Source organism: Athene cunicularia, assembly GCF_003259725.1.
Source record: "Athene cunicularia isolate RWA chromosome 6 unlocalized genomic scaffold, athCun1 chr6_part1, whole genome shotgun sequence".
NCBI lineage: Eukaryota > Metazoa > Chordata > Aves > Strigiformes > Strigidae > Athene > Athene cunicularia.
The window spans coordinates 4,617,028-4,638,909 of NW_020799105.1; the positions used below are offsets into that span (position 1 = coordinate 4,617,028).

The 21,882-nt window shown below is 49.6% G+C and overlaps 2 protein-coding genes across 2 annotated transcripts in view; one reads left to right on the plus strand and one right to left on the minus strand.

Moving 5' to 3' along the window:
* Positions 1–3,924, plus strand: part of LOC113481649 (elongation of very long chain fatty acids protein 6-like) — a 4,607-nt gene extending 683 nt beyond the window's left edge. Inside the window, exons 2-5 of the mRNA XM_026851472.1 lie at positions 135–239; positions 965–1,096; positions 2,761–2,912; positions 3,503–3,924. Of these exons, the coding sequence (XP_026707273.1) occupies positions 135–239; positions 965–1,096; positions 2,761–2,912; positions 3,503–3,924 (811 nt within the window). The remainder of the gene's footprint in view (positions 1–134; positions 240–964; positions 1,097–2,760; positions 2,913–3,502) is intronic.
* Positions 3,925–11,566: 7,642 nt separating this feature from the next.
* On the minus strand, positions 11,567–19,131 carry PITX3 (paired like homeodomain 3). The gene is made up of 3 exons (XM_026851289.1): positions 18,997–19,131; positions 14,110–14,315; positions 11,567–13,106 (listed from the first exon to the last, which is right to left on the minus strand). Exons 1-3 carry the CDS (start codon positions 19,103–19,105, stop codon positions 12,543–12,545), a joined length of 879 nt encoding a protein of 292 aa, XP_026707090.1. The 5' UTR covers positions 19,106–19,131; the 3' UTR covers positions 11,567–12,542.
* Positions 19,132–21,882: the final 2,751 nt, after the last annotated feature.

A 21,882-nucleotide genomic window follows, 5' to 3' on the forward strand; every position in this document is an offset into this window, starting at 1 on the left:
CCCCGGCCGCTCCGTCGGGCCGGGCGGCTCCCAGTCCCGCCTCCCCCGGTGCGATGCCGGGGCGGAGCGCATCCCCGGGGACTCTATCTGCCGGTGCGGGCTCGGGGAGCGGCTCGTTTCGGCTCTCTCCCAAGGGTGCTCGACATGGAGCTGGACTTTGACCCGTCGGAGCTGCAGCCGCATGACTTCGAGAAGAACTTCAACAATCAGAAAGCTAGAGAATGGATGCGGAACAATTGGTGAGAGGAGAGGAGGTTGCGGCTGTGGTACATCCCGGACGCCGGGTAGCCCTGTCGGGTCCTGCTGTTGCTAGCAGAGTGGGCGTGGGGTCCTCAGCCCCGAGGATGAGGAAGTTAGGGGGTTCTGGTTGCACACTGTGGCTGTCAGGGAAGCGCATGGGGCAGAGCAAACGGTGGTCGAGATCGTGCTGCAGCACATGGGGAGGTTGTGATGTGGAAAGAGGGCAAGGAGCAGCCACGGATGGCCACAGCAGTCCTTGCACCGGCAAACAGGGCGCTCAGCCCCGCGGCACTACCCTAAAGCCTTGGAAAGGGGTGGGACATAACACATGGCCCTTGAGCCTCTAGCTTTCTGGTGCAACCGGCCTCTTCAGGCAAAGAGCATCCTCTGCCTATAGGGTCTCATGTGTAAGTGGATAAAACGCATTGATGTGTTTGCTTGGGATCCTGCTCACGGACTTACCAGATACTGCCTTACCCTGTCGAGGTTCTGTGGAAATCTCCACGATGTAACAGCTCACTTTATTTTCTGCAGTCCCCAAGGATTTTTGTCGCCAGCTCTGCTCACTGTCAGGGCAGGCTTCTTGAGACCAAGCCCAACCTTAACACTAGAGTGGGAGATCTTTTGTTTCTTGGTGAGAACACTCTCTTGGGGCTACAGAAGTGCAGCTAGAAATAGATCAGTGTGGGTCTTTTCGTGACTGCTCCCTCTCCTCTGTTTGCAGGCACATGTCTTTATATTTTGCTGCGGCTTATCTGGTCCTGATCTTTGGAATACAGCATCTCATGAAGGAACGGAGAGCCTACAACCTGCGCCCAGGACTGACCTTGTGGTCCCTCAGTCTGGCCTTGTTCAGGTAAAAGCCTTTGCTAAAGCTGGAGACAGCTGTAGACCTTCCCTCAGGACTGGACTGATGGGCAGCCCTGGGTATTTACTACACCATCAGAGAAATGTTTTTTTTCCCCTTGGAGGCTCTGTCCCATAAGGGGAAGTGAGCTACTCATACAGGTCATTGATTCCTCACCAGAAATACTTCAGCAAGTCAAATATGTTACAGAAGGACCCCTGGGTACCGTGCTTAAAAATCATTAGTGAGTAGATTTAAACGTGGAGTCTGCAAGAGCAGAGATCCACATTCAGAGGGTGCCTGACAATTATAAGTTTGATTCATTCTTTAAAATGGAGGTGATTTTTTTCCCCCACCTTTTTCTAATCCTGTTGTGTAGGAGGGAGTAGAAATTCTTGTTTGCTCACAGAAGCACCTTTCTTACTGTAAATCTAAAGAAGAGTATGAAAGAGGCTGGGAGGTGCACTCTGGCCAGTAACATAAACCAGTTGAATGTATAATATCAGAGTTGCTGATAATCACCAATCCTTGGGTTGTCTTTCTAGTATGCTTTGATACAGGGGAAAAAAAAAAAAAAAGTATGAGGAGTTACAATGACAGGAGAATGATGGTCCAAAGACAGGGTTATTTTGCTGCCCGCTTTTTAGAGATACATTTTAAGAACAGCCTGGTACTACTCTTGATTTTTTTTTCCAGCCATGTGAAGATCAATCTAAAATACCTGTTTTCAAATTGTCCAGTCTTATAGTACAGGTTTTCTGCAGGAACCGTGAGAATGATTCAGCCCATGCTCGGTAATTAAATAAGCAGATGTCAATTTTCTAACATTTCCTTCATCTCCACACCTCTTCAGTGTTTGGTGCGAGAGAGCAAAACTAGACTACTGCCTCTAACTCCAGAGGAGTGTCTCTGCTTATCTGCACAAGTTGGCTTTGGTCAAGTCTAAGGGATGCTGATTGCCCTCTGTGAGGGGAGGGCATGGTAGTGGTCTGTAAAATCACAAGTTTTGGGAAAGGGGGCATCAGGGGATGGCTGTTCACGGTCTATTCAGGATGAGCTCATGCAAATGAAATGTATAGGTTGATAACAAAGAAGAAGGGATATTTCTTCAGATAAGCTGTAGAAACTGCCTGCTACATGAGGTTGTAAATGCTCCCTGGGTATGCACTGTTGGCCCTTGTCAGGAGATGGACAATTGTCCAGGACAATTGTCCCTGTTTTCTGACTAGACATGGCAGCTCTTACTCTTGAGTGCCTCTTCAAGCGGTGGAAGCTGGGGGTGTAATGAGGGAGCATTCTTTGTTGCTCAGACCTTGGCTGCTGCCATCCTCCAGGAGCTGCTCCATGGCACCAGGCAAGCCAAAAGGCCACGTTGGTGTCTCACAACCGATTTACTCCTTGTGCCTTGCTGTTCTGGTGTGAGCAGCAGCCTTTCTCTGCTCTGTCTTGCAGAAATATGTGTGTTTGAAATCCTGATCAAGAGGTCTTGGGCAAGCCTGTGCACAGCAAATGGAGGGGCAGACCTGCGTAGAAGTCTGAGATGAAACCAGTTTGTTTAGAAGTCCCCAAGACTACCCTGGGCATTGAGATAGAGTTAGCTGAATATTCTTGGGTGCAGAGGCTCTGATGGGGCCCTGGGCACAGTGTTCAGCTCTCCTCTGCTTTTATTGCAGTGCCGCTGGAGCAATTAGGGTCTGGAAAGTAATGGCCTTCATCATCTCTACTAAGGGATTTAAGCAATCAGTGTGTAGTCAATCCTTCCTCGTCCAGCCCATCTTTCAGTTTTGGGGCTATTTATTTGTGCTGAGCAAACTCCTGGAACTGGGTGAGTCTGAAACTTCTACTTATCCCATGACTTCATAACTCCTTTGCTTTTACAAGCGGGTTCTTTTACAGGTCTCTGTCCAAATGTTATTCAGAGATCAGGGCTGTCTAGCCTTGCACATGTCACTCATTTTCTCACTCCCTATTGCTCAACACAGGTGACATGCTTGCTCTCCACAGGGTTGCAGGCTGATGTTATTGGTCTGATTAATCCCCAAGCCAGCGCCTGGACTAGACAATTCTGCACTGCGATGACTGAGGCAAGGGGGCAGTGGGTAGGCAGGGGAAGGCTGGGCTTTCCACCCAGTCTCCATCCAAAAAAAGTACAGAAGAGCAGGTCTGAAGTGCTGTGTAGGTAGAGCTAGGTAAGCAAGCCTGGGGCAGGGGACTCTTATACCACAAATGTGCCAGGAGGTAGGTGTCTACATGGGCCTTATCAACACAGACGATTCCAACAGGAATCTAGGTTTTGGTGGGATTAAGCCATATAATGGCTTCAGCATTGCAGGTCACTCATTCTGCCTCACATGAAAACTTGTGCAACTGCTGTGCTTTTACCTGACTAATGATGCACCTCTCCTCCAACCCAAGGTGACACCGTGTTCATTGTTCTCCAGAAAAAGAAGCTCATCTTCCTCCACTGGTACCATCACACTACCACACTGATAGTCAGCTGGTATGCCTGTGATGATCTGGTGGGTGGTGGTGGCTGGTCTGCAGCTGTGAACTACAGTGTCCATGCTATCATGTATTCCTACTATGCTCTGCGAGCCGCAGGCTTCCAGGTATCCCGCTTCATTGCCATGACAATCACCACTATACAGATGGTGCAGATAGTGGGATATATAATAATGAATGTCTTGATCATCATCTGGATGGATGATAATGTCTGCCCCATCAGATGGACAGTTATTTTCATTTCTTCTGTGTTGTATGTCAGTTACCTGGTGCTCTTCGGCAACTACTTCTTCCAGACTTATCTGAGGAGGTCTCAGAAATCAAAGGGGGAATAAAACCAGGGAGGGAAGAAGAGACTGGGATGGAGGTGGATAGAGGGAAAGGGGAAACTTTTCACTCCTCTCTGGAGCTTTGGTGCCTGGTGGGATGGGTGTGGTGGGGGTTAGGAGGAGGTCACTCTGGTTAACAGCCTTCATATTAACTTGCACATTGGCCTTTGGTGTGTCTGCCTTGTAGTGAGCGGCGTGCCAGAGTGAGGTGTGGGTTGTCGCAAGCTGGTAGCAGGAGAGGGGAGATGCCAGGGGCTGGAGACCTTGAAGCTGTGGTTCTGCTTTTTCCTCTTCTCTTCATCACTTTGGGTTTGCCTTGTGCCTCATCTCCTTCCCAGGGACTGCTTGGATCCTGCATGCACCAAGTCTCTCCTTGGGGAAAAGTAGGGAAACTCCTTCCAAAACAGCAGTGCCCCCTCCATGGTTCCAAATTCTGGGGGAGAGCAGGAGAGCAGAGTACAAACCTGCTACTACTCTGTGTGTGGGGCAGCCCTCCTAGGTTGCCAATGGGAACAGCACTGAACTGGAAAATCCCTGATGTTTTCTAAGGCTGTGTAGAGAGGGGAAACAGGAATGTCTTTTTCATCCTGGAATCAAACTTTTAAGACTCCTTCAGACCTGCTCTTCCCCTTCCAAACAACAGCTTCTTCTGGCCAGTACAATGCTGTCTGGTTTTAGGCTCCCCCAGCTAACACAGGGAGAGGAGGAACCATTCCCTACCTCGTCTGGTGCCCCTTTCAGTTCTGTCGTGGGCCATGATGAAGATCTTGCTCTGCCTCTGTACACTGGTACTAGGAGGGCAGGATGTGGGCCAAGGCACTCACATGCCCCAGGACCAACCTTGTCACATGTTTGTACCATGGCCTTGAACAAGTCCTTCCATTAGGTGTTTCAGCTTCTTCTCTTATCTTGGAGTAGCACTGACCCCTTTGTACCGATCTATGTGGGCAGGGGCTGCTTAATGAGCATTTTGTGGCCAAATGCTGCACAGACATATAGTGCTGTGCAGTGCTCACAGGTCAACATGCCCAGGGCAGGCAGAACCTGAGTTGGCTTCATCTCTTTTTTCCACCCAGGCCAGAGGGGTGACACCTTCCCCTTGTGTCATCTTCCAACCCCGAAAGTAACCAGCATCCTCAAACAGGGAAGCAGAGCATGTGAGTCTCAAGTTTATTGGCTAGAAAGCGAAACCCTGTTGGGATGCTTCTCTTCCCTAGTTTACAACAGTTTGTGTTTTACCAGTGTAACGATGATGCTGACCTTCAGTCCCTGCCCCTCCTTCAGTCCCTTCCCCTGGGGCTGGGTAAATGCTGTTCCCACTGGCATCTGCCTGGGCTGAGCTGGTAGCAGAAGGCTGACAGGACCCCTTGTGGGGAGGAGTGGAGGGGGTGGGGTGTGTGGTTGTGACCCCATAGCTCCAGGAGTGGCTCAGTAGGGTCTTTCCCAAGTGCCTTTCCTGGAGCTCCCCAGGAGGGGCCTGGAAAAGGAGATGAGTGTTGGTGCCTCCTGCAGCCAAATCACAGCTGCTGCTCATAAGAGCACAAAAACAGCTGGAAAAACAACACCAGGACTGTGAACTGAGCCCAAGCAACGACCTGACTAATGCCTTACCTGATCTGCTGTAAATGCTGAACTGGCAGACACAGGTTTAAATGTTACCCCCCCATACTGGTGATCCAGCTGAAAGGAGCTTCTGGGTGATGGGGTTATCCAATGAGACATGAGGGTCTTTGCCTGGGCAATCCCTTCTCCTCTGCGGTGCAAGGAACTGAATCCTATGAACTTTAATGGCTGTTATCCTGAGTGTGCCCCTTGTATGATATGAAGCAATCTATTTAACCTGACTAGCTACTGCCTCTGCCCTGTAGCACATGTGATGCATTGCCTATGTTCTCAGTCCAGGGCCAGCCATGAGCTAGAGGCAGAAGGGTCCCATAGCCAGCTCCTCTCAGGGTGCATCTGCCACTGTGTCATGTGTAAAAATTAATAATAAATGCTGTCATATATGGATTGATTTATTGAATGCCTTTTTCATACCTGACCTTCGTTCTGAACTGTGAGAGAAGCATTGCTTTCGCCATCTTGATCCTGTGTCTTTCTGAGGGTTAGCAACAGCAAGGTGTCCGACAGGCTCTGTCCCTCTGTGATTCCTCCTTCTACAGTCAGCAGCAGCTGGTCCTGCTGCCCGAGCCCCTTTGCTCATCACCAGGGAACTAGGAATGTGAGAGAGTTGATGTTTCATCATCTGAACTGAGTTTGTGGCTTCTTGAAGGCACTGTGCTTCATAAAGCCAAGACTAGCCTCAGAGCCTGAGCCTGGCCAGGAGCACCCCAGTGTCAGAGCCTTTGGGTGGATGCTGGCTCCTACCCGGTGAATGGAATTTGGCCCATCAAGGCAGTGGTCTGGAAAGCTACTGCAAGACTGTGGGCTGTACTTCCCACTGCAGGAGGTGGCAGCAGCCTGGGCCCTGCCCAGCCTCCCCTGCTGAGCAGGGCCTCTGCTCTGAACTTCACAGCATGGTGGGTAAGAAATGAGCAGCACCTTCCCCAGCTTTGGGAAATGCAGAAGCAGGCAGCTGAGGTGATGGTGTTTGGGAAGAGGAATAAACTGGCCTCCATGTTTGGGAGCTCTCTTTAGAGAGGAGTGAATGGTGAACACATGGGACAAATGAGGTAACCTCTCCACTGCATGGCACTGTTTGGGGCACTTTCTGTGACAGCCATGGTCCCAGTGAGACAGCCACTAGCTCCCCCCTCACATATGCCCATGGCTGCCCCCACAGAGTGCTCTCTCAACTGCGTCAGGCATTCCCACAAGCGCAAGAGCATTGGAGAAGTGTGTTTCCCCAGTTGCTCTTTTGTGCCTAACTGCCTGACATGCTCTCAGTGCTTCAGAGGGGATGAGGTCAACTGCCCTTGCTCTGCCAGCACTGCCTTGCTCAGCGGTGCAGGGTAGGGCACTGGAGGTAGGGCTCTGTAACTCCAGAAGGCTTCACCTCTGGAAGAGCTCTTTGCTGCCAGTCCATCCATGCAGGCTTCTGGGGTCGGAAGTATTTTTCAGGGGGAGGAATCACCCCATCAGAAGGAGGGTTTGCTGACAGTGTCTTGCAAGGATCCTCTCTCCCCCTAGAAGAGGCATTGCAGCTTTTTAAACGGCCACATCCCTCCGCATAGTATGAGGGTACTCCCTTTCCAACGCTGCCAGAAGGGGTCACCTTACCCTGCCTGCCCTACACCCACCCCAGGGAATGCATGCTGTGGGCCCAGCATCAGCCCCTTCACCCTGCTGTTCTCTCTGGATAAACAAGAAATAACAATAAATTGCCCAGACCTAGGCAGGGCAAGACTTTGATTTCTCCTGTGTTTTATATTGCTGCTGCTGCTGCTTTTTGGCAAGTTGTCCGGAGTGCTGAGCTGAGCGTGTGAGGAAAGTGGTGGTACTTGCTGGGGCTCTGGGAACTAATAACAGTGTCCTTCTTCCTCAGGCTAGTGCTATTTCCCTGAAGCTTTGTGAAAATTACTCCTCCTGGTACTCTGTGAAGAAAAATCCTTCTTATGTGTGAGCTGAAATAGCCAGCAGGGGACGTATCTTGAGGTTTTGTCTATTTTGGTTCTTTTTTACTTTGGGGGCACAGACAGCAATTAGTTGCCTCTCTCGTGGGGGAGTCATTGCTCAGGGGGAGCCATGATCCCAGCTGAAGGAGCCTCGGGGGACCCCTGTGCAGCTGGAGCAGCTTGGCTTAGGCATGGCCAGAGGGATGTGGGTAGGATGTGGGGTGCAGGGAAGCAGCCCTGCAGCTCTGGCACAGGTGAGCCAGGGGACATGTTGCAGAGAGGAGGACTTCAAGGGCGGAAGGAGACTGAGTCGCAGGTTGCAGAGACGGTGAAGCAGGGCTGGAGAGCTGGCAGGGACAGGGAGAGGCAAAGGATTTGCCCGGAGGCTTTTCCTGTCCTCTGGGCATAGGCAGGAGTGCAGCATCCCCCATCACTGTGCTGCCCAGTAAGAAGTGTACCCCTGCCACTGCCCATCCTGTGCCCTCAAAGGTAGTTAAAATAGAACTTAGACTCGCCTCTTACAACTATCTGTCTACCTGAGCCCAGTTTTTAGTATCTCCAGTAGAAGCCTGGATGTTCATATCCAGTCAGCAGTTTGGAGCTCTATTGAGAGACCATGGTAAAAGCTAGCATGCACCAAGTGAGAGATGTCAGAAAACAAGTCTCCATTGTATTAACAGTAAGAGACTAACCAAGGACAGTGCTGTGCTACTTTCCAGCAGTCAGAGGAAATACTGACGGCAGCCACTGAGGAGACCCAATTGTTTGGTGCACTTTGCATTAGCCTTCAGGTAAAGACAGCTATGGGGAAATGGATATCACAAGCCATGCCAGTGGTGGGGGCTAAAACTCTGGCCTTGAATAAGGAAATCACAAGGAAGAGAGTATTTAGATAAATGGGTATTTTTCAGACCATCTGGGCATGGTGAACTTCATGCAAAATAGTCCCAGATATATTTGCTGTTATCTATGAGAACTACTGGGGGACAGTGAGGCATGGAAAGACTGTAAAATGCAAGCTTTGTAACCCTCCCTTCAAAATGGTGACTGGGGTCAAACCCCAGGAACTGCTGACAGTTAAATCCCCTCACCCACTCACCGCTCAAATAATGCTGAAACAAATAATCTCACTACTTGTAATCAGTGGAAAAGAGCAGGAGCCATACAGACCTGTCAAGAGCAGAATCTGGTCAAAATAATCTGATTTTCCTCTCTGACAAGGTAAGGGCATAGTGAAGAAGAGCTCTGGCTGCCATTTAAGTGGCTCTTAAGGCTGATGTAGACAAGATGTTGCATAAGTACAAAACCCATTGGATGATTATACCCAGAGTTATCTACAGTTCACTGTTGAAAAGGAGGGGGTCTGTTGAGTGAAGTTCAGGGACATCTGTTCCAGGTCTGGTTTTGTTCAGCATTTCCATTAATGACCTCAATGATGGAGGAGAATGTGCACTTGCTAAATCTGCAGATTGGGAAGTATCCAGTGACAAAGTTACTTGCCTAATAGGTGTTTTGAATAAAAAGGACCTTGCTAAAAAACACCTGCTTGGGTTGCAGTAGCAGGGAGATACAGCTAGGGAGGTCCTGGAGAAGGTCTGTAAGACACCTGCTGTATTTGTGCCAGACCAGAAGGCATGATGGCTGTGTCCTAGCCCCATGGGGAGGGAGTCGAATGTGGGAGGCTCTACTGACTCAGCTGCCTCAGGAAGGCAGGTGGCATTTGGAAAGCAGGGGACCTCTCCCAGAGCTCTCTGTTGCCAACTTTCTCACTTCATTGTGTTACTGTTGGCCATCTCTGGTGCCTGCAGATTTTAAGATTTTCCTGAGATTGGGTCAGTTATTTGGTGTCATTGTACAAAGCACTCTGAGCTCAGAGCTGGTGTGTTGTTTGCCATCTGGTCTGGATCTTTCATGGTGCATACCTCTGACTGCAGAAACAGACCCTACCATCTTCTCTGTACAGGATTGGGAAGGAGAAACTTGAATCAATTAACCAGCCTTCAGAGACACTGGCCACACACTTGCATGCACCAGTTGCCTGATGTGGGCACTGACAGAGTCTGTCCTGCTGAGGAATCAAACTGGTCTGGCATAACATTAATTCAAATGACTGCATGGGAAACCTCAGGCTGAAAAAACAGTACTTAAACTAGGTCTTCACTTTTCTGCCCTGGCTCCAACAATGGATCATGAGAACTATGTTCTGGAGCTGGCCTTCTGCTCTGTATATTTGACCATATTTTTCATCAGCTAAATCCTGCAACAGTCAGCAGCAGCCAGCCTTGTACAACCCCACCTTAACCAAACCTCATCTTCTCTGTGGGACAAGGATCTTCACAACCATCATAGTGACATGGAGAACAACCAAAGCTGCTCAGAAGCTGCTCAAGAAAAAGCACAGCTGCTAGAGCAGGTTAAAAGGGAGGTAGAAGCTCATGTTATTCTTGGCTTCAGCTGAGGAGAAGGGAGAATTTTCTTTCCTTCCAGAGTCACATCACCCAAGTGAAAGGGAAGACGGGTCTCCCTTCAATTTCTTCTTCAGGCAAAGCTGTGTCTTCATGAGAGATGGTTATTTGGCTTTGCCTTGAGATCAGCACAGGGTGGAGGAGCAGGGTATGTTGAAAGGGTGTAAGGGAAGGACCAGGTGTGTAAAGAGCTCAGCTCCTTCATCAAGGAATAGGAGAGAATTGTGGCACTACCTGGCTTGGGTTATCAGGGAGAGGAGTTGGACTCAACTGTGAGTCAGGCTCAGTGGAGGAGAGGATATTAGCGAGAAGCCCAGGCTCTTCTTTCTTCCTTTAGGGGGAAGAGTCATAGTAGGAGTCTTAAGCACAGCAGAACCAAGACCAGGCATGTGTTTGGTAGGAAGGCTGCTGGATTGAGGCCTCAGCACTGAATGGAGACTAATCACTGAAGCTGCCTCAGAAGCACTGGTGCCCAGCAGCAAGGTAGGATCTGGGTTACAATGAGTGGTCATGTGTTGAATGCGCTACATCTATGTTTGAGATGTTTACGCTTGATCTTTGAATGCATGTTGCAGATAGGGTTGTGCTTCCAGTGGTAGCTGTTTCAGTGCAGGGTGACTTGGTTCCCCCATTTTGGATAAGCTCAGAGCAAAGAATAATTTTGTTACAGTGAAGTTGGGCTGACATCTGTGACTGCTTTCAGCATTTGCTCACCAATAGCTTAAGCAGCAGCTGCTCCCTGTGAAATAGGCTTTGGCAAAGACTGAGTAGTTCATATGTTTTGCTTGTGAGGGACGTCTTACTATGTCCTATTGAGAATCCCTTCTTAGCAAAGAACTTGCTTCCTCTCTGCATACTAACAACATAACAGAAACCTGGTTTATGCCAGCTTTTTCTGTCCCATTTATCTAAGCAAGGTAGTTGTGGTGGCAAGGGTTTTGTTCTTTGCTAAAAGTAAAATATCGCAGTTGTGCTTTTCCCTTGGAGAATGTGCCTGATGAAGGGAAAGGAGGCTGTACAGGGGAGGGATGTCTTGCTCTCCTTCTGCACATGGAGCTTTCCCTGGGCCCTTGGATGAGCCCTCTGCATCCCTCTACACTGGCTAAAGCAGCAGGTCCCCCTGATGCACATACATCTCAGGACAGCCACCTCTTTTACAGCTTTGCCAACAGAAACTGCACAGGAGCAGGCTAGCAGGGCAGGTTGCTGCAGCCAGCCTCTCCCCTGGGAACTGCTGTTTGGAGCAGGAGTGCCTGGAAGGGCTCCCCTGCCCTGCACTGCCAGGAGTGCAAAGGTACTGGCCCCATCTAGCACAACAGGGAAGCCTGAGCCGACAGAGGGTCGACCTTCCTGCCCCAGTGAGTGCATGCAGGGAGGGGCTTGTTTTACCTTTCATACTGTGTCTGCAGGCCCGCTGTACTGAAGAGCCGAGTGTTTGATATTTAAGGGAGGAACAGAGATGGCTCCTCCAAGCATCAGGCCCTGTTCTCACTCAGGCTGCCTCATGCTGGTGCTCCTAAGTATGCTCACTCTCAACTGGGCTGCTGGCACTTGATTTCTGAATCTTCACATGCAGGTTTGTGCTCTCAATAACCAGACAGGCAGAAGCCTTAAAGGGATTGTGCCAACTTTTATTTTATTAACTTTTTTGGAAATGGGATTTGGAGAAGGGAAGGGAAGGAGATGTTCAAGGGGAAGCTGATTGTTGCAAACGGAGATGCTTTGGATGTACACTGGCAAAGGTGTTTCTGTCTGACTGGAAATGACTGAAGCAGTAAAGCATGATGGGCAGGATGCTGCCTTGGTGGATGTGCTTGCTTTACAGGGTTTTTGGTTTTAAGGTCTACTTTGTAGGTTATTTCATATACAAAACAAAAAAGCATATTTTAGTGTCTATATATGTATTTGTGTATATATAAAAGATATATATATATACACACACACGTATTTTATATCCTTAAAACTCCCAGTTCCTAAGGGCTTCAAGTCTGAAGGGTCATGTGTATATATATATGCATTATAAAGAGAGATGCCAATCGACTGAGACAAGGCTTTCCTTAATGGCTGTGTGATAGGTTAAGTGGGCAAGACATCTTTAACTGAAATCTCACATACGTGCAGGTAAAAGGCGTCAGCCAAGCACTGAATGGCAGCCCCTGCATTGCCCTGTCCTTAGCTGTTCCCTGCAGGGGGTGGCTGCCCATGCTGTCCTGGGGATTTAGGGAGTTTACCCCTTTGGGGTTTGAAGGGGCAGAATAAAACACACTTGGTTCTGCTGCCTGTGGGTCAGGTACCCCGCATGTCAGGGCTCCTATTTCCCCAGGGGGCTTCCAGTAGACTGTTTTGGTTTCTTTACCATAAAGGAGGAGGTTTGGTGGGCAGGAGGGGAAGGAGTTTGGGAGGGGAAAGACAGTCAAAATTCACCATACAATAGTTAGACAAATCTTCATAGAGGTCCATCTGCCTGCTTGCCACTTGTGTGTGCTCTCTCTCTCTTGCTCTCTCATGTTTGCTCTCATTCTCTGCAGGACGTACGCTGTTGTAGGGCTAAAGGTCTCCTTCTGTCAGGCTAAGGTCAAGTCCCTGGTTGGCGGAGGGCAGTCCTTCATACAGGCCTGTCCACAGCGTATTGGCAAGGGCTCAGATTAGAAGCTGCTGTCTGCACCGTTGGGTAGGTGAAGTTAGCGTGCTGCTTTGCCTTCAGCCGCAGGCTGGCCAGGCTGGAGTTGCATGTGTCCCTGTACATGTAGGGGCTGGCTGTTGAGGCGTAAGGACAGGCACTGGATGAGACAGCGGAGTTGAGGCTTGGGCTGTTCAGGTTGTTGATGTTTCCCAGGTTGTTGAGGCTGGAGGCTGGTACTCCGGTCACCGCGGAAGGGACCATGGATGAAGGCATGGTCATCGAGGCAATGGAGCTGGGTGGGGAGAACATGGGCTGGGAGGAGAGGGGACTGACATTCATGGAGTTGAAGAACGGGAAGCTCTTGGCTGAGAGCGGGCTGGTGGCGAGCCCCTTGGTGGCCCAATTGTTGTAGGAATAGCTGGAATACATGTCGTCATAAGGCTGCATCAGTCCGTTGAACTGGGCTCCGAAGCTGTTCTTGCACAGTTCAGCCTGTTGGTTCCTCTCCCGCTTCCTCCACTTAGCTCTGCGGTTTTTGAACCAGACCTGAGAGAGAGAGAGGGAGGGAATGGGAATTGCTCTAGGCTATCCCTGGAAGGGACCTTGTCCCAGTCTCTTTGCCCAGCAAGGTGAGAGCTGTTGAAGGGCTGGGAATGCTCCCAAGGAGCTGGGGGGCTGAGCATCAGGAAAGGGTTGCAGCAAGATGTCTGGGCTGCAGGATGATCTCCCAGCGAGAATCACCACCTAGATCAAAACCCAACTACTGCCATTTTACAATGCACAGAATAACCCACCTCACTCAACAAAAGGATGCCCTTTATATGGGAAAAGGGAGGAAAATACTTGCTGTATTTCCAAGTGACCACAGCCCAGGTGGAGAGGTTGGGGTTGTGTGACTTGGGAGCAAAGTATTTGGGGGATGTGGTTTGAGAGCCGCTGAGTGGAGGAAATAAACCTCTCTTGTTTTGACTTCACCTCAGGACCAGCTTGGGGTGGGGCATTAGAAGTCTGTCTTCTAACAGGAAAATCTGTTAGTGTTGGAGGCACTCAAACAATATAACTTCCTAGAGCACGGAAGCTGCTGGAAGGCTATTCACAGTGCTGCTAACTCATATGTCTAGTAGTAGAGAGCTCTCATTCCAGCTGGAGCCCTGCCACGCTATGCCTGTGACTGCACAGTTGTTTGGGAACCCCAAAGAGTACCCTTCAGCAAGGCTAAGGCTGGGGGACAATTGCACTGCAAGGAAGGGATCTGCCACATTGGGGCAGCCAGCTGGTGGGGCTCTGTGGGACAGAGCCTGGGCTTTGCATCTCCCTGTGTTACTGCAAGGTGGCACTGGATGGGGAAGGCAGCACCAGCATGGGGTATGTGTGTGGCTGGATGTGCCAAATCTCTGGCGTAGAGCCTGGTGAGCTGTTTTCAAGACAGGGAAATTTTCTAGTGCCCCTAATTTCTTCCTTGGTTGGGGGACAGCTTGGTGATTTATATCACAGCCCGCTTCCTCCCCACAAGCTTAGGCCCAGAAAGGTAGGAGGGCCGCAGTCCTACCCGGACTCGTGCCTCTGTCAGGTTGGTCCAGACTGCAATTTCCTCCCTGGTGCTCATGTCTGGGTAACGGTTTCTCTGGAAAGTGGCTTCCAGCTCCTGGAGCTGCTGGCTGGTGAAGTGTGTCCTCTGCCTCCGCTGCTTCTTCTTGAGAGAGCCGTCTTCAGGGTTGGAGTCGTCTGTCTGGTTTTGCTGGGACTTCTCGGTGTCTGTGTGAAAAACAGAAAGATGGGAGAAATCCCCTGAGTTAACTCGGGTGCTCAGATGCATTTGGAGAGCCTGTCCTTTGGGCAACCAGTGCGTGCTCAGTGAGGTCTCCACATGCTCAGTGAGGCATAGCGGCCACCAGCAGCTCCAGCTGCACCCATAGGAGTGGTCCCGTCTCCCTCCCTTGCCCTTGCAAGCACCAAAACTAATGACCCCTTGATGCAGCACGGTTTGGCTTCGTTTAACTGCTGTAATGGATCTCAGCTTCCAAGTGACTGATTTGGATTTTCCAAAATTTCAAACTCTGGTTTTCATTTGTTGCAGTTAAGATGGTTGGTGGTGGCAGAACTTACCCAGGTCAGTGGTTTCCTACTCTGCTTAAAACTCTCTGCCTAAGGTGCCCTTTAGAAAAACTGAACATAGATTGCCACTTACAACACAGCAAAAAATCCAGTAGTGCTTTTTGGACAAGTGAAGGGAAAAGGCAAATTGTCAATGATAGCAAGTTAAGGAGCAATGATAGCAACCTGAGGAGCACAAATTTCTATCCTTCCTTCTTACTCCTCTACCTTCTTTCTTAGGTGCACATATATTTAGTTTTAAGAAGTAGGAAAAGGCCTATCTTAGACCTTTACCATGAAGTATTCCAGCATCTCCCTGTCCTTCCACTACTGCCACCCTCCTCACTCTGAGATCCCCCTCCTAGAGACAGCATCTTTAATTTTGTTGCCCCATAAATGAACATCTTGAAACTCTCCAGTGTTCACACTGGTATCTAACTGAAAAGTACAGCTCAGCCTCCTCCTAGGTATTAAGCCCATGACTTAATGCTGAGCTTTGGGCTGCTCTGGCCCAGGAGGTGGGCAGTCAGGTACTTCCCTGTGCCACAGCACCTCCTTGGGCTGTCAGCACTCTGTAAACAGGGACAGAATGCAAATATAAGTATCTTCCATCATCAAAATAGAATGTCATGTTTGAGCACTTGGGTAATCTATGGAGGACAACTACAAGGAGGAAATCTACAGCTCATGTTTAATTCTGCTAGGAATCAAGACAAGTCACCATAGAATAATATTCAGTGAAAATAATTTCTGATGTTCACCTCCTCCTTACTCTGATCTAGAAGCAAGGTGAAGCAGTTCCAACTGAAAATCAGGTTTTCAGCAGGAAGAGGAGTCGTTCTTTTACAGTGGAAAATACTCAACTAAACTAAGTAGAAATTATTGCAAACAGTTGCCAAAGCATTGCATCTGGGAGAAGAACCTTTAAAAATCCGAGCATCATTCTGCTGAGATTCAGATTAAAGGGTTTTTTTGCTTGGTTTTGTTTTTTTTAAGTGAAAGCTAACTTTAAAAGCTTCAAAGTCCAGAAGAACATGGAAGGTGTCTTGTACAGTCCCTTAATAGGCAAGGAAATGGTAACATGGAATACAGCTACGTGAGGGGTAAAAAAGGGTTCCTCAAGTCAGTTGGATGTGCTCTGCAAAAAGATGCCCCATAAAAGCTAAATGGAAAAGAGAAAGTCTAAGAGAGAGGTTGAAAAGTATCCAAGCCCTGACAGAGAAAGAACTCTGCTGCAGGGCAGTGCTGTAGCCAACAGCAGGTGCTTTAACAGAGCTCAGCCTTGGGAGATGCTTCTATCCCAGGAACCTTGGTGCCACTACCCTGTTCCTATGGCAGCGTGCTCATTCAGAAACCTCTTCCTGCTGTTCCTGGGAAAATCCTCCTTACACCTGTCTTCCTCTAAAGGGAGCAATGATGGAGTCACAGCGATCATTTGCAGGAGAGGCACTTGCTCTTCATGGAAGAAAGCCTGGGTGCAGTCAGAAAAGGTTTGTTTTGAAGGGTATGTGCTGCACTGACTGAAGCAATGTGGGTTCCCCATGGGCTTCCCACCAGCTGCCTCCACTTCTGTGGCACATTTAATGCTATCCACCAGCAGAAAAGCTGATGCAAGGAGATCAAGCTGGCTATGGCTCACAACCGCAGAGTGCAATCTGGTTCTGCTAAGAAGGAAGGTGCTGTCTCCTGTTCCTAGTGCCAGGACCAGCTCATGTTTCCATCCAGGGTGTACTCAGATGAGAAATTTCCCAGTGCATTCTTGAAACAGATGAAGCCATAAGACCTGAAAAGTGGAACAGTAGGATCTGTCTTGTGGTACTCTCCTCGTTCCCAGGAGCATCTTCACATGGGGATCCCACATTCAACAGAACTCTTGGAAGCATGCTCTTAATAGGGTTCTGGCCAAGGAGAAAAATCTAATTTCTCTAGCTCAGTGCTCTATAACAGTGTTGGAAGGGGGAGATTCCCACATTATCTGTCTCTAAAAGAGACTAAAAGGGGAGTGATACCACCTTGTCTGAGCTAGTTATTAGGAATAGCTCATTATAGATGAAGGGACAATGCTTGGTTGGTTTGTTCATCTGCTAAGTCTGGGTTAAGAGCCCAATGCATACAGGGCATATGTTCCCACAGGAGCCAATGACAAATGCACATTTCTGAAGGGGCTGCTGCCAAGCAGGAGTCTGTGCCCTAAGCAGGAGCTCCTGCTCAAGATTGCTCTTCTTGATGTAGGAAGAAACAAGACTGAGAGGGAAGGAGAATGGAGTGAAGGTACCACTAGCTTATGGGCTGCATCTGGGTAGAAGAGCTCACCAAGTATCTTTCTTTGGTATTCATCTTCTCCATACCTTCTGGTGTAGAACTTGCCATAAATCTTGTGGAGTCCAAGATGTAGGAATCCTGACCTTGAGCCTGCAGCTACATGTTCCTCTTATTGTCCTCTTTGTTTCCATACGTGCTACCTGTGGGTCTTTCTGAGCATTGCTTATAGGGAGTGTCATCTCCTTTTTCCCTTCTTCTCTAGGCAGGGGAAAAGTGCCCTCTGTAAATGGTGCAGAGCTTGGGCATTGCAGTGGGGACCAAAAGCATGGCAACACAGGGAAACAAGGGACCCCACACCTTCCCCATCCTTGCTCTCCCTCTGACCTGTGCTGCCTAATGAAACCTAACAAAAGAGGGTGTCACCAACTATGTCACTCCATTGGAGGACATTGGATCCCTGAGAACTGCACCCAGACAAGCAAGGTTTGTGTTCCTTCCTCAGGATCGCTTACTCTGTGGATGAAGGAAGCAGAGACAAGGAGGAGCAGGGAGGCTGCTCTCTTGAGGAGAGGCAAGAAGTGCCAGAAGTGTAGCCTTGTCCCATCCTGGGCAGACCTCGTGGTATGCTCTGCTCTGCCTGACACTGGTGATGTGTGGCTGCCATTGGCCTCTCTGATGTGAACGTACAAGCTATCAGCCTCTGCGTGCAGGTAGTGCTTGCTGGCAAACACCCACCTCCCAGAACCATTTTATTTCTAGATCATTTGAGACAGTGGGGAGTGATGTAGCCAGGCACCCAGCATTTATTGTCAACCCAAAATAGGTTGTGGAATATATCTCGTGCACGTTCACCCACTCAATGAAACGACTGCGGTCATAGCTGGAATTAGCTGCTCACGCCTAATGGAAAAAAAAGTCAGCTCCTAAATTGGCAGTTCTGCAGTGTGCCAGGGTGGGCTTGATCAGGAAGGCCACTTGAATGGAGATGACCGCCATGCATCCAAAGCAGCTGACGAGGAGCCATTGAGTTTGGGGATGTGCCTAACTAAGGTACGCATGTAGTGGGGAATTTGGTGGGTGGATTCTCTGACCAGAGTTATCCCAGTGTAACTCCCTTCACGATACTTACTCTGGGGTATTTTAATCTGCATCATTATGCTTATTAGCTTTTGCACGTGGATGAGCCTGGAGGCTTTACACAGGGAGCAGCAGGTTGTCCCCAGCCCTTGCCTTCCCTCACACTGGCAGAAGGAGCTTTGCGTTGTTGTGCCACATCCAGAGTAACACAGGATGGAGCAGTCACAGGACAGATGCAAAATCCAGGGAAGCCACAGCATCTGGTAGTTGCTTTCTGAGCAGGTGTGAATGGTGATGTTTCTTTTTTGGAGCCTGACAAAGAATGCAGTAGGCTTGGTGTTTGTTCAGCCTTTGGGAATGGTCAGAGGCACCTCCTTGGGACAGGAGGAGCCCACGGCAGAGCCTTGCACCAAAGCACAAGTGACTAGGCTCTTTCAATGAAAGCAGAGCCAAGACAGTATTTCTCTTCTTCATTATTGCCTGAACCTGGAAAGTTCAGTCTGAGGTTAACCTGTAGCATGGGAAGATTTAACCTAAGCAATTTAAACAGTTAAAAAAACACAAAAACAAGGGCAGTTTGTAACTAGATGTAGCTTTCTGTGCATTGGATGAGATTTCCTGTGTTGTGGGGAGAGCTCTCCTGCTCTGGTGACCTGGTTTAGGTAACTATGATAAAATCTTGGTTGAGCAGTGACACAGCTTGCCTGACTCCCACCTGCCATGGGCTGTGCCCCCGGTCAACAGTGGCTTCCTGCAACTGGGGCCAGGCAACCCCATCGCGAGGATGGTGCTCTCACTCTCCTGATGGTTGTCATCGTGATATACACCCCTGTGCCTTCCCCCTGCTTGCTAGGACAGCCATGCCGCCACAGCTTCGTGGTATAAGAGGAAGCTCAGCGTGTCTCTGGGAGCACCACAGCCAGCTCCTGCAAGCCACTGCCCACCTGGATCCACCCGCAAGGACAGGTAAGGGCCTCTCTTGCATCTTGAGCCTTGCACTCACCACTGTGGTCCTGCCCTTTGCAGCTGTGCTCGTGTTGAGGGGTTCCGGAGTCCGAGAGAGACAAGGCTGGGCTGCGAGCCTCCGCATCTGCCAGCAGGTTGAAATCCATGGGGCAGGGATGGGTGGCAGAAGAGGAGGAATCTGAAAAAGCAGTAGGAACAGGGTGATTAGGGAGATGAATCTCTGTGTGTGATCTCTCTCCACCCCCTCTGGGAAGCACTTGCCAACCCTTGAGGAAAGGTCTAGGAAAAGCAAAGGATCCCTGTGTGATCCTTGGACCCCTTCAAATTTCCTGGCTGGAAAATGGACATGCCAGGCTTTCTGCTGAGCTTCCCTATAAATCAAAGATCATCTAGTGACACTTCTATTTGCAGCCTTCAGAGAAAGAGCCTCCAATTTATAGGTGACATTCAGACTGAAATAGCAACACTGGGAGCATGCTGTGTAACTGAGATCTGAGGAAGTGGTTCTGGGCCAGCCAAGGGCTGTTAGCACCCTCCCCAGACATCCCGCCTCTCCCATCCTCCCTGCCCAGCTTCCCTCCTCTTTCTCCCTTGCTCCTCTGCAAATGGGTCAAACCCAAGTAAAGCTGTCCAGAAAGCACTAACATAGGTGTACGCGCACACATCCCGAAAGAAAGTACTCCTATGTGTGGCACTGATGGGAAGGCATGTGTGCCTGCACAGCAAATGCTGTGAGGAGGGACCCCGGCAGTGCAAGTGGACTCATTTGGGGTACATAAGGACCTCTGGAGCCTGAATTAACACAGGATTGCATTACACACCCTAGGGTGCCTGGGAATGAGTGATCCTGTCTGCAGCAGCAGCTTGCTTCCAGCCTTGGGTCATCCTGGCTGAAGGCTCCCCGTGTCCCGTTAAGTGACTGTGTCCATAAGCCACCTCCCCTGGCTGAAAACATACCAGCTGGGAAGTTGGCGATGCTGTTCCCTGCAACTGCAGGCACCACTGGGACTCCTCCACCACCTCTTTTCACACCTCTCTGTCCCAGGTTTAGTTATTCTCATCATGCTCTTCCTCAGGGCCCCCACATCCTTCACCTGTATTGCCCAGAAGAGCTTGGCTGAGAGCACCACTTTGTTCTGGACCAAAGTGGACACTCATGAAGAGGCAGGCATGAAGCAGTAAGTGCTACAAGCCCAGTCACATCACCTTGGAAAGGTAAGCTGGCCCCGTGTTAGCCCTTAACCTCAGTTTCAGATCATAACCCTGCCATATGCAGGACAATGCATTGCCACCAATGCAGATGTAATGGTTTCTGAAGGCTGGACTGTTTTGAGGGGACCACACCAGCTCCTGAAACTCTGGTCAACTTATTACCTCCTTCCCAGCTAGGGAGCCTCTCACTCTAAAAAATAACAGTAGCTGGTGCCCTGTGCCAGGATCTGGGACCCCTGGATTTAGGGGCATTTGGATCAGGCATCTGGGGCTTCCAAATTGCAGGTGGAGATCAGTTCTGAAGACTGTATTCTAACTGGTGAAGTATTGCCCAGCCCCTCAAATCCGTATGTGTCAGGGAAGGAGCCTGCTGAAGGTAGTATTTCAACTGGACTGCACTAGCGTTTAGACATGTAAACAGAGATTAATCGCATAGCTATTGCACCTCCTTTGGAGGTGGATGACAGTGACTAAGAATGTATTTTCAGAGCTGTCTAAAACCTCCTGTCGATTTGAGCAGGGCTGCCACCAGGGCCCTTGGCAAGCCTGACCCCCACACCTGCAGCGTGCTTCCTGGGCCATGGTGAGAGGGCAGGGAGCCATTTCTAACGGTTATCTGCCTGGTTTCTGCAGCAGATCTCACTCACAAAACCACCAGCAGTTTCCCTCACTCTCCCCTTCACTCAACCTCCATCCCCAGCCTTTCCCAGGCACTGATGAATCTGTCTCGACACTGGCCTCAATCAGCACTCTCTGATGTGGCTAATGAAGGCACCTGGTGCTGGTTTCCCCGACCTTTGCCATGCTCTGGGTTTCTCCTGTGGGAGAGAAGTAGCAGGGGCTCCATCTTTGCTGTGAGGCTGGTTTCTATTTCCACCTTGCAGTGAGCCTGACCTTTGATGTCCACTGGCTGTGCAAGCTCCTGGCCGAAGCAGGGCACAGCCCTATTGCTTTTTGCCATGTGTACGTACACGAAGAGATGTGACAGGGGCTGTGTTTTCTTTAATACCTTTGCATGAAGTAGGGGGAGTCCATCTGCTGCTGATATTGCCACGGCTTTTAGCATTACTCTTGGAATTATGCAGAAACGCGCAGTGAATTAATTCCATGGATTAAGTCTTGATTAAGATGTGTGTCACTTTGCTGTCTCAGAATTTATTAAGAGCCCTTCTTGAGGCGGTGGCAGATGGAATTTCTGCCCAATGTTTGTAGATGATAATTTCCCCCCTTGTATAGCCATTTGCATATGATTGCATCTGTCAAGCACAATTTCCTCTCTTCTAGGGCTTGACTCTGTACTGGACCAGATTTAAGGAGGAATTCAGACTCCTGCCTTGCTGTAACTGAAGGACAGTGTCCTCCTGCACAGGGTCCTGTTTGCTTTGGGACTCTTTTTGCACATCTTGGCGTTGCTTTCATCTGTGCAAACTAGAGCAGAGATGGGAAAACCAGGGTTCCATAAGTGTAAATTACAACACAAGGTACAAGGCTCAGGGGAATCCAGTCCCAGTATTGAAAATTCATGCCCCATCCTGAACTGCACCAGTGTAGCAGTTATGAGGTTGACCCAAGCTGCTGGGCACAACAATAAGCAGCAGCAGCTGCTTGGCCTGCTTCAGAGATGCAGTGGGCACCTAGATTCAAACTGGTTTTAAAGTGTGGCCTGTATTCAAGTTGAAACTGGGAAGTGTGACTCAGAACAAGTTTGCTT

Excerpts from the sequence above, each read along its gene's own strand:
- PITX3 (XM_026851289.1), bottom strand. The coding sequence starts at position 19,105 with ATGGATTTCAACCTGCTGGCAGATGCGGAGGCTCGCAGCCCAGCCTTG. Across the intron at positions 14,316-18,996 it reads CAAAGGGCAGGACCACAGTG|ACACCGAGAAGTCCCAGCAA; the intron begins GTGAGTGCAAGG and ends TTTTTCACACAG. Across the intron at positions 13,107-14,109 it reads TGACAGAGGCACGAGTCCGG|GTCTGGTTCAAAAACCGCAG; the intron begins GTAGGACTGCGG and ends TCTCTCTCTCAG.